This window comes from Juglans microcarpa x Juglans regia, chromosome 6S, assembly GCF_004785595.1.
Source record: "Juglans microcarpa x Juglans regia isolate MS1-56 chromosome 6S, Jm3101_v1.0, whole genome shotgun sequence".
NCBI lineage: Eukaryota > Viridiplantae > Streptophyta > Magnoliopsida > Fagales > Juglandaceae > Juglans > Juglans microcarpa x Juglans regia.
In genome coordinates this window covers 19,469,241-19,478,820 of record NC_054605.1, presented here as the reverse complement: position 1 = coordinate 19,478,820, position 9,580 = coordinate 19,469,241, and the positions used below count along the sequence as shown (strand labels likewise).

Here is a 9,580-nt window from a genome sequence, read left to right as displayed (position 1 = left end):
CTTTTGAGTATTTTTTACGCACTTCATGAATATGCTTAATCAAAATAATTATTTTATATTAAAAAAATATAACTAATTATATTAGTAAAATCTACAAAAAATACATAAAAATTACCACATAAAATTTTTTATTTTTTAACAATGAATCTAACTCCTTTTGTTGCACAGCACACACTCGACTGTACGTACCATTATTTCGTGCGATGATAACCAGACGAAGACTCACCAAACAAAACCTATCGATGAAATTTTGTTTGTTTGCCCTAATAAATGGATTTGTTCCTATTATCTCCACTTCTCACAGAGAGAGAGAGAGAGAGAGAGAGAGCGTCCACGTGACGTGGGTAGTTCTGAGACCGTCAGAAGGGCAACTCAGTCATTTACGTCTGCATTTTCTAACCACGTCAAACCCACCAAATATCGCGCCATCGCAATCCCATCCCATTCTTTCTTGGAACCCAACGGGCAACCAGCACAGTTTAGCACATTCATAACAGAAGAAGATGAGAGCGACAGAAGCACCACGGTAATACGAAGAGAGTGAGTGAGAGGGGAGGATCCGAACCCTGGTTTTTGCATGGCCAGCGGGTGGGTCAAGTCGTTGCACTGCAAGTCCAGAGCTTTCGAGGACGTTCACCACCCCAACCCGAAGCAACTCATGCCGGGCACCAGTTGCAGAAAGAGCGTTCAGAGCATCAAGGACGTTATCGATTCCACCAAGCAAAAGCCCAAGAAGAAGCCGAAATCCTCGTCGCCTAAGCGGCAACCCGGTTCCAAATATAAGGCCGAGCCGGTTTCTACCCCGCCCAACCGTTCTAGGCTCAGTGACTCTGCTGCTCGGCCTGCCCGTGCTCCGGACCCGTCCCTCCCTGCACTGATGGAGCTGCATGAGGGCCATCCTTCCCGTAATGTTGTCGAGATTATATTCCACACGAGTTGGAGCCCCAAAGCCTTTACGGGTCGGATCGAGATGATTTTCAAGGTCCAGAACGGTTCAAGAACCGTGTCCCGGTTCGAAGAATATCGCGAGACGGTGAAGTCCCGGGCTGGTTCGGGCGGCCCGACCGGTGGCGCTACGTGGGAGGAGAATGCGCGGTGCGTTGCAGACGGGAACGAGGTGATGCGGTTCCATTGCCTGGGGCCCACCTCGGGCGGTGGAGTTTATGACTCAAGGGGCGGCGCGTGGGTTTTTCCAGGGCGGAAGGGCAGAGCGATTTGCACGTTTTCGGGTAGCGGTGGGGCCCACGAGAGCGCGGGTAGTGGGAGGGGCATGAGGGCAATGCTCGTGTGCCGGGTGATTGCAGGTCAGGTGTCGAAGCAACAACGGGTGAACGACTCGGTAATGGATGGCCGAGTGGGATTCGACTCGGTGAGCGGCGAGAATGGGGAGTTGCTAGTGTTGGATTCTCGTGCGGTATTGCCTTGTTTTCTTATCATCTATAAATTGTAAAAATACAAGCAATATTTTTCATTTTTTTTTCCTCTATTTAATTTTTTTTGTTGGCGAGGGTTCATAAACCTTCTTTCTTTGCATTTATCAACACAATTTTTCGTTTTCCCTTTTTTTTTTTTTTATTTGGGGGGGGGGGGGGGATATTTTCTGTAAGTTACGAAAAATTGGGTTGATAAATGCTAATTAACCAATTTAGGATTTCTTTTCTTTTCTCTTAATTTATATGTTTGTAAGATGTAGTTTCTATTACTTTTGCTTTTGGGTATTGAGTAATGTTGATATGTTGATTATAGGATTGACTGAAAATGGGTATTCAGCCAGATTATTTGTTAATGGTTAGAATATATGACAATGCTGCTTGATAATAATAATAGCAACAATTCTGGGGGGAAATATTGAAAACAATGGTATTTTTTGTAGCTGAAAGAGAAATATTACAAGAAATTCTTATAACACAATGGTGATTTATCATTTTTGCCGTTATATTTTAAAAAACATATTTAAGCATTTAGATAGAACGACAAAAAATACAAATCACATGTTATTTGAAGGAGGTGCGTAATATAAGACTTTCATATAGAATTTCTTTTTGTCCAAAATAGTAGAGTACCATTAAAAAGTAATATTTTTTTATTAGTTCTAAATTTATCTATTTAAAAAAAATACGCAAATTATTTTTCAGTTCAAAAGAGTTCAGCGGTGTTATTTATGTTTTTTTTTTTTTTTTTTTTTAAATATTCGAAGGTGCCTAATTATGTATGTTTTATAGGCATTTAGACTCGAGTTTCCATGCTCCAACCTCTCCATAAAAGTATATAAATAAAAGAAAGAAAAGAGAATTATGCATGTAGACTAGAGATCAAATGAAGTTGGGAGTCTTGGGAACGGCTAAATTCGAATGCGATTATTCGTTTCTTGTGCTTCTCGAATTGGCTAATGATATTGTATATGGGAGTGGCTTAACTAGTTAAGGTTATCTTTGAATTCATACAGCTTGGCCGTGGATGTGATTTCTTTTAAATTAATCCGATGCCAGCAGCTTTAATTGTTAGCTTTTCTTTATTTGGACATTCAAGATCTTTGCAACTCTCAAACAAACACAGCTGCTTCTGAATTTTGGAAAATTTCACCACAAAACTCAGTTGCTTGTTGGTGCTACAGCGAGTTTAAGGTTGACACAAAAATTCACACGCCTAAACTCCAGTTGAGTTAGAAAATTTAAGCATCACTAATAATTTTGTAAGATCTCTTTGCGGTTATAACACTTTTCCTATTGAAAACAACCTCAAGAATTGAGCAGCATTGTATTGTTAGCTTTGCTTTGTGCAGACTCCGTTTTGTTCCTCTTAACTTTTGTCTCATAACTTGAACATCTCAGGCAAGTGCAGGCCTATTCAAGTTTAGTTAATGAGGTGATTCTAAAGTGTGAGTAATAGCCTTGATGTGGTGTGTACTTGATCAGAGTCCCAAACTTTCAGCAAGCCTGATATAAATGTGCAGAAGCAAGTTATCAGGCTGCAAATATTTCAAGAGATAACGACTTGTGCTCGAAGTCTCTGTCCGTTTCAAAGTCAAAAGATCGAACTACAATCTGATGGCATGACAAAGAAACCCTTGAGAGGCGGTATGAATTCATTTCCAACCAAAAAATGTGCTCTACTACAAGCATTTCTTAGATCAACCCCTTTCCATAATTCAATGTTCTATACTAATAGGTGAAATGAAGGGTATCAATAAATGAGGTACATCAAAATCCATTAACAATGGAGCCGATAAAAGGGGGCAAGGGTGAAGAGAAGGGAAGGGAGAGAGGAGATCTGAAAATCAGATTCCAGATGGGAAATACCCAAATAATATCCTACTGTAAATGGCATCATGGTGATTGGTGAGCAATAGAAGGCAAACTGTATCATCAGCCATGATCATTGGTATTCCACTAGTACATACAACGGCTTACCATTCAAACGCCCACGGCCCTGCAATGTCCAGAAAGTTTTAGTTACATCCAATGCTTATGATAGATGTCGGTGTGAAAACTCAATTTCCAATAAAATAAAACCAGTACAAATTAACATTATCATGCAAATATATATTAATATTTCAAGAAGGCAACTAGGTGACAGGCATACCTAGTAGCATTAGCAAATTCTGTAACCATTAGATGGCTTATAATGGAAAAGCAAAAGAAACAAAATAAGAAAGAGTTGAAGCAATATGCTCACCTTTAACTCCGGTAACTCTATTAGACATGCGCATTCAACTACTACTGCTCCAACACGTTCTGAGAAGCAAAGCAATTACGTCAATATTGACTGAAAGTAATCAGCACAAAGATTTGAACACCATCGACAAAAAGAAATCACAAAGATTTTCAAATTCAGTATGACTTCGAATGTGAAAATCAGTAGCGCACCAAGTTCAACCAAGCAAGTAAATTTATTGAGCCAACAAAGTACCAACATTTTTTTTGAGGAAGAGGACAGTACCCTAATTTTATCGATAACCCTCACAACAAAGTACTAACATATTTTCCTTTTTCTTTTTGCTATCTTGACCTCAAAATTAGCAAACCTAGTATTCACAACACACCCCCCCCCCCCCCCCCAAAAAAAAAAAAAAAAAAAAAAACCAGCTTGATCATATAGAGTTCTGCTAAATGCAGTAGCTTGAGGACTAAAACATCTTTCAATACAACAGGCATCAAGAATTGATTCCAAAGAAATTTCATATTTAGACTCCCATTAGGTGTCAATTAGCTTCCTACCATGAGAGTAAATCCATTTCTTGTTCTTTACATAAAACACAATGTACAAACCCATACGGGACTGAATCCATGATCTCACTCGCAATCTATTATCTTAGAAGGACAGGAAATGTAATTTGGTCCCATCTCCAATGGTTGTGCTTGCTGGTGTTTTGGCTCGATTAAGTTTGCAGTGTCTAAATGCTACATTAACATTTTTTTAATGGCACCAAGTGTCCGAGAACAAAGTCCTGACTAATCCCGAGAGTGTACAGGCCCTCGGCAAGGAGTTTCCCGCAAGTATACCTTGAGTTCAGGTAATTCAAGGGAAGTTCCCCCAGTCTGATGACCCCTAGAAATTATTTACACCCAAGAGGATTTGAACCTTAGACCTGAAGGGAGCATACCACCAAGACCAAGGCATTTACCACTTGAGCCAACCCGTGTGGGTTTGCCACATTAACATGTTAAATATCATGTATGTCATGCTAGTTTAGCATTGTTATTCATGACAGTCCCATCAATGAAATGGATCTCCCAAAAAAATCTACCAAATGTTCAAAAAACTTACAAGATATGAATCAGTCATAAATTTATACTAATGTTAAATTAGCATGAAAATATTTATGCATGTGAAGTATTTAAGATCATAAGAACCCCAACAAAAACTGTATTTAGAATTTATGATGTGATTGCCTAGTGACCTATAAAAAAGATGACGTGATTACCTAGTAAGTTCATAGCTGCACAGAGTGTGCCACCAGTGGCTATTAAATCATCAACCACCAAAACACATTCTCCAGGTTCAACTGCTCCAAGATGCATCTCCAGACAATCGCTTCCGTATTCCAAAACATACTCTTCAAAAATAACTTCACCTGCCATTAAGATAGATTTAATTAGAAAAATATGAACAGACTAATTTCTGTCGTGCCACAACATCTTCAGAGTTGATTTCAAATACATAAATATATATATATATAAGTAAATATTTTCAGGTAATTTTAAAGCTTTTTTAACAGGTTATGCAAGATTCTTGAGAAAAGGAGGCTGCCAAAGGCAAAAGGCAAAATCAAAAGAGACTCAAAGACATGTCTTGGATAAGCCCTGATATCACTGTAGGGCTGAAAGTTGGTCGGTCCGGACCGGAGAAACCGACCGGACCGGACCAAATTGAGACTCAGTCCATGAAATAGAAGATCAAAAGTTTTTGGTCCAGTCCCGGGGTGGGGTTTTTCCAGACCGGACAGACCGAATAGTAAAATAATATATATATTATTATATTATTTATATAATAATTGTACAATTAATTATGTAATTTTCATCTAACCTATCACTATTTACATTATAAAATTTTAAATTTGTAAATTGTAATTACAAATTAATATTAATGTAATTAACTAATCCACACTAATAATTCACTTAATTTTAGCCCATCACCCCCCCCCCCCCAAAAGACCGGACCGACTAATTTACACACCGACTAATATGTTTTGTAAGAGCCATATCTGAATATTACTCTATAGATCTATTAGTAAACTAACTTGTAATCAGGGAAAATATATAAAGAAAGTTGCAAACTACAAGAGACCAAATTACAGGTTCAAGGATCACATTAAAATAAATAAATAAATAAAATAAGGCGAAAGCAACACATAAAAGTTTCTGAAAAAAAGCCATGCATTGAATCCGATAGCATTGCCAGGAACCAACAACCTATGTAAAGAAAAAGAGTCTTAAACATACATAAAAGTGGAGATCTTTTGGGCAGTATTAAATTGGAGAATAAATATATTCATGCAGAGAGAGAGTAAATAATAGTAGCAAGATTAAAAGTACCGGGCAGCTTCCTTGGTTTTCTCAAAGGAACAAACTTTGCCCCTATAGCCAAAGCAATGGGAGGACCAAATATAAAACCTCGAGCTTCGATTCCTGGAAAAACCCAAACAAAACAAGAAAGCACTCTATTTTACAACACAATGCAAAGGATAAGTTGTTAAAAAACTCATTAGTTTTGCATATAAAGAAAATAATTACAATAATTACAAGAAATGGCATGTGTGAGCAATGGCTATCCACATAACATGAATTAATGTTAAACCAGAGGCAGTTCAAGGGATAAGCACCCTACCAATTTGATAGTTGAGGGTGTATATTGTAAAACCGGAGCTAGTTCAAGGATGCTAAGTGCAATTTCACATTAGATTATTCAGTCTAACTCTCCAACTGCCAACTAAGAAATGGCTGTCCATGTAACATCAATTATGCAGATGAAAAAACAACATGAATTAATGCAGAAAACTTCATGAACCGTGTAAATCTGGAACCCCCTGTAGCAAATATACAGTTCATTCACAATCCATTGACTAGCCATATGCTAGAATACAGAGAGAGAGAGAGAGAGAGAGAGAGAGCTTCAATTCAAGCGGTGCACCACTGAGAGTCTTGTATAATTTTGACAACATAAACAAGCAGATTATGCCAATAAGTTGACTTTTATATTCATACAAACTACAAAGTGGAGTTAATTACATAACATTAGCCATTAGAAGTCCAATACCAAACTAAACTACTATTTGTAGTAGTGGCACTAGTAATAAAGGCAAACATCAGAAGGGTGTCAACTGTCAAGCCCAGTTCCTTATAGCATACTATTTTTTTAAGCATTCCTTCTAGAAAAATACCATTGCCCAATCAAAAAATTTCTTGGAAATACAATTACTATAAACTTGTTGAAAATACAGAATATTGATAATGGTTGCAGAAATGTCTAAGAGATATTAACACAGAAGACTGAATAGTGTTGAAAAACTGATACGACTTTGAAAAACTGCATTGGGAAAAGATATTGAAATAGACACGTCTTGGCAATGGTTGAACATAACATATCTTCACATCATTTCAAGGGTTCAGCTTTCAACCTAAAATGCCGTAATTTAGGACTTTAATGGTAATTGAGTGCAACATATCCTTGTGGAGAACTCGACAAAGTTCATATAAGCACACTAGGGAAAGATCCTGATGCGCACACGAGGAAAGAATGCATATAATGATTGTGAATCAAATCATCTTTGGATCCAATATGCAAAAAATGAGAGGCTAAACTTACAACAAAAGAAATAAAAGAAATGAACTTGCAACAAAAACGAGAGCCCAAGGCCCTGTCAATAATGAAATTCTATTAGCTTTTACAACTCCCCACATGTTGTGGGAAAACTGTTAGGATAAGAGATTTTCTTAGAGTGTGAGACCATCACTGCACAGGGCATGCATTTCATTAAGAAGCAACTATAGCCAGAATAGCAAGTCTTATTTTGTCGTCGGGTTCTCATTTTCGTCGATATTTTCCAAATTTCAATAACGGAATATCAGAATATTTGTGATCTCACAAGTTACTATCGTTTAAAGGGCAATTGAAAATTCAAGGATTAAAAAGAAGAAAAATAAAATAGTTGGATGATTTAGTTATTAGAGTTTCAGGGGTTAATCTCAAGAAGTTGAACCTGAAGAGAGGGAAAACCACAGAAAAGAAGGCAAGAGACAAACCCCTTGAAAAAAATAAAGCGCGACAGAGGAAGAAAATAAACGAGGCATCGAACCAAGTCAATTAACAGTGAAATGGCAAACCCATATGACAATGGAGCAGAAACAGCCGCCCAACTGAAACTCGCATCAGGCGGGTCCACATTTTTACAAGGTGGGCATCCATCAGCAACCACCGTTCATGCAAATTGAATCAGAGCACATGTCCAGAGAGAGAGAGAGAGAGAGAGTAAATGTGAGCCGCACAAGAATAACTTCAGAGGGAGTAATCAATGGCCACCCCACTACCAAAGTTTATAGTCAAACAAACAATCACTCCAGCAAAAACCCACAGTCACTTCCATTCCATAATGTCCCTCGAAAGCTTTCAAAAAAGACAACCAGAAACTTATGCAATTGAAAGTTAGAGGGAAAGAGAAAGCACTTTCTGCATCATCCAGGCCTACTTTGGCGTAAGAAAGGAGCCCACCACCTTCAAGCTAATCAAAGTGATGTAAAAAGTTCTCCAAAAAATCTTTTGATCAAAATCTTAACCCCACGAAAATGAAATCTTTTACCAAAATAATAAAAATATAGGAAGCTCTCTCTCTCTCTCTCTCTCTCTCTCTCTCTCTCTCTCTTTTTCACCTGCAACAACTGAAATGTTTTTGTCTTTGTATCGCTCAACGAACAAATCGACTGCGTCCTTGAAGGCTTTCGGATCCAGTAATAGAGGAGTGATGTCTTGAAACATAATACCTGCCATTTTGGCCATTGAATAACAGAAATGCGAAACAAAATAAACCAAAAAGGAAAAAAAGTAGTAAATGAATACGAATACAAGCAACCCTTTATGTGGTAGCCCGGGAATTTGCGGAAACAGAAACGAAACTGAAAAAATATAAAAAAAAAATTACTTTCTTTTTTGGGATAGAAAATATTCAACTCTGTTGACTCATGGGCCATTGTTTCTTCAAAAGGAAAATGGAAACCCACTACTATCAAGCCAAATAGCCGTACAAGGTGTTTCCCAGTTGAATTTCTTTTTCTGGGGTTGTAAAATATGAAAAAAAAATACCTGAAAAAAAAAAATCTCCTGCATGTAGTTTCATTTCCTACATTTACTCAGCGAGCAAACAGAGAAAGAAAGAGGAAATGACAAGCCGAACCTGGTTTTGGGAAATTGGGGACGACCCCAATCTTAGTTTTGATGCCATGGATACGAGGATCTTCGTCTCGGCAACCCGACATTATCGTATCTACGTCACAGACCGAACACTCAGCAAATAAAAATAACAACAAAACTCAAAAAACTCTCCCCTCTTTTCCGCTTTCTTTACTTTCCCTCTCACACAGTCGGTCCAGGCCGGAAGCTAAAAACACCCTAGCGGAGTAGAAGCACTGGAAGAGAAAGAGCAAGAAGTTACTTACAGATGGAAAAGTGTTTTGGTGAGAGAGGCTCTCTGCACAAGAATATATATGAGAGAGATGGGAAATCTTTTCGATAAGTAAGAAAGAGAGGGATCGAGCGATGAAATACAAAAAGAGGTATCACGAGGCATCTTTATAAATATTTATTGTATGGCATATGCTTTCTTTAGACAATAATATTATTCATAAATTATATTTAATTATTTATATCAATATTAATCCTCTCGTTTCCTTTTATGATGTAATTTCTAAATTTTAAATATCATTTTTAAAGAAATAATCTTAACGTACTGTCATGAAATAAAACTAAGAAAAGTTCAAAGGTTCTGTACATTGTGTAGTCTAGATAATTACTATACTCCAAAATATTTTTGATTTAAAAATGATAGCATAAATATCATAAATTTCACTGTTGAGTTATTCCTACAGTC

General features: G+C 37.4%; 2 protein-coding genes across 2 annotated transcripts; one reads left to right on the top strand and one right to left on the bottom strand.

Annotated features, from left to right (window-relative positions):
* The first annotated feature begins 229 nt into the window (after positions 1-229).
* LOC121236407 lies at positions 230-1,688 on the top strand. The gene has a single exon (XM_041132832.1). The coding sequence runs from the start codon at positions 578-580 to the stop codon at positions 1,448-1,450; it is 873 nt and encodes a 290-aa protein (XP_040988766.1). The 5' UTR covers positions 230-577; the 3' UTR covers positions 1,451-1,688.
* Positions 1,689-3,056: 1,368 nt separating this feature from the next.
* Positions 3,057-9,297, bottom strand: LOC121237670 (adenine phosphoribosyltransferase 3-like). The gene is made up of 7 exons (XM_041134513.1): positions 9,150-9,297; positions 8,888-8,977; positions 8,367-8,477; positions 6,036-6,128; positions 4,925-5,074; positions 3,676-3,734; positions 3,057-3,429 (listed from the first exon to the last, which is right to left on the bottom strand). Exons 2-7 carry the CDS (start codon positions 8,967-8,969, stop codon positions 3,376-3,378), a joined length of 549 nt encoding a protein of 182 aa, XP_040990447.1. The 5' UTR covers positions 8,970-8,977; positions 9,150-9,297; the 3' UTR covers positions 3,057-3,375.
* Positions 9,298-9,580: the final 283 nt, after the last annotated feature.

Coding starts and splice junctions, on each gene's coding strand:
- LOC121236407 (XM_041132832.1), top strand. CDS start 578: ATGGCCAGCGGGTGGGTCAAGTCGTTGCACTGCAAGTCCAGAGCTTTC.
- LOC121237670 (XM_041134513.1), bottom strand. CDS start 8,969: ATGTCGGGTTGCCGAGACGAAGATCCTCGTATCCATGGCATCAAAACT. Junction 8,478..8,887: donor CCCCAATTTCCCAAAACCAG/GTTCGGCTTGTC, acceptor CCAAAATGGCAG/GTATTATGTTTCAAGACATC. Junction 5,075..6,035: donor AAAACCAAGGAAGCTGCCCG/GTACTTTTAATC, acceptor TCTTAATGGCAG/GTGAAGTTATTTTTGAAGAG.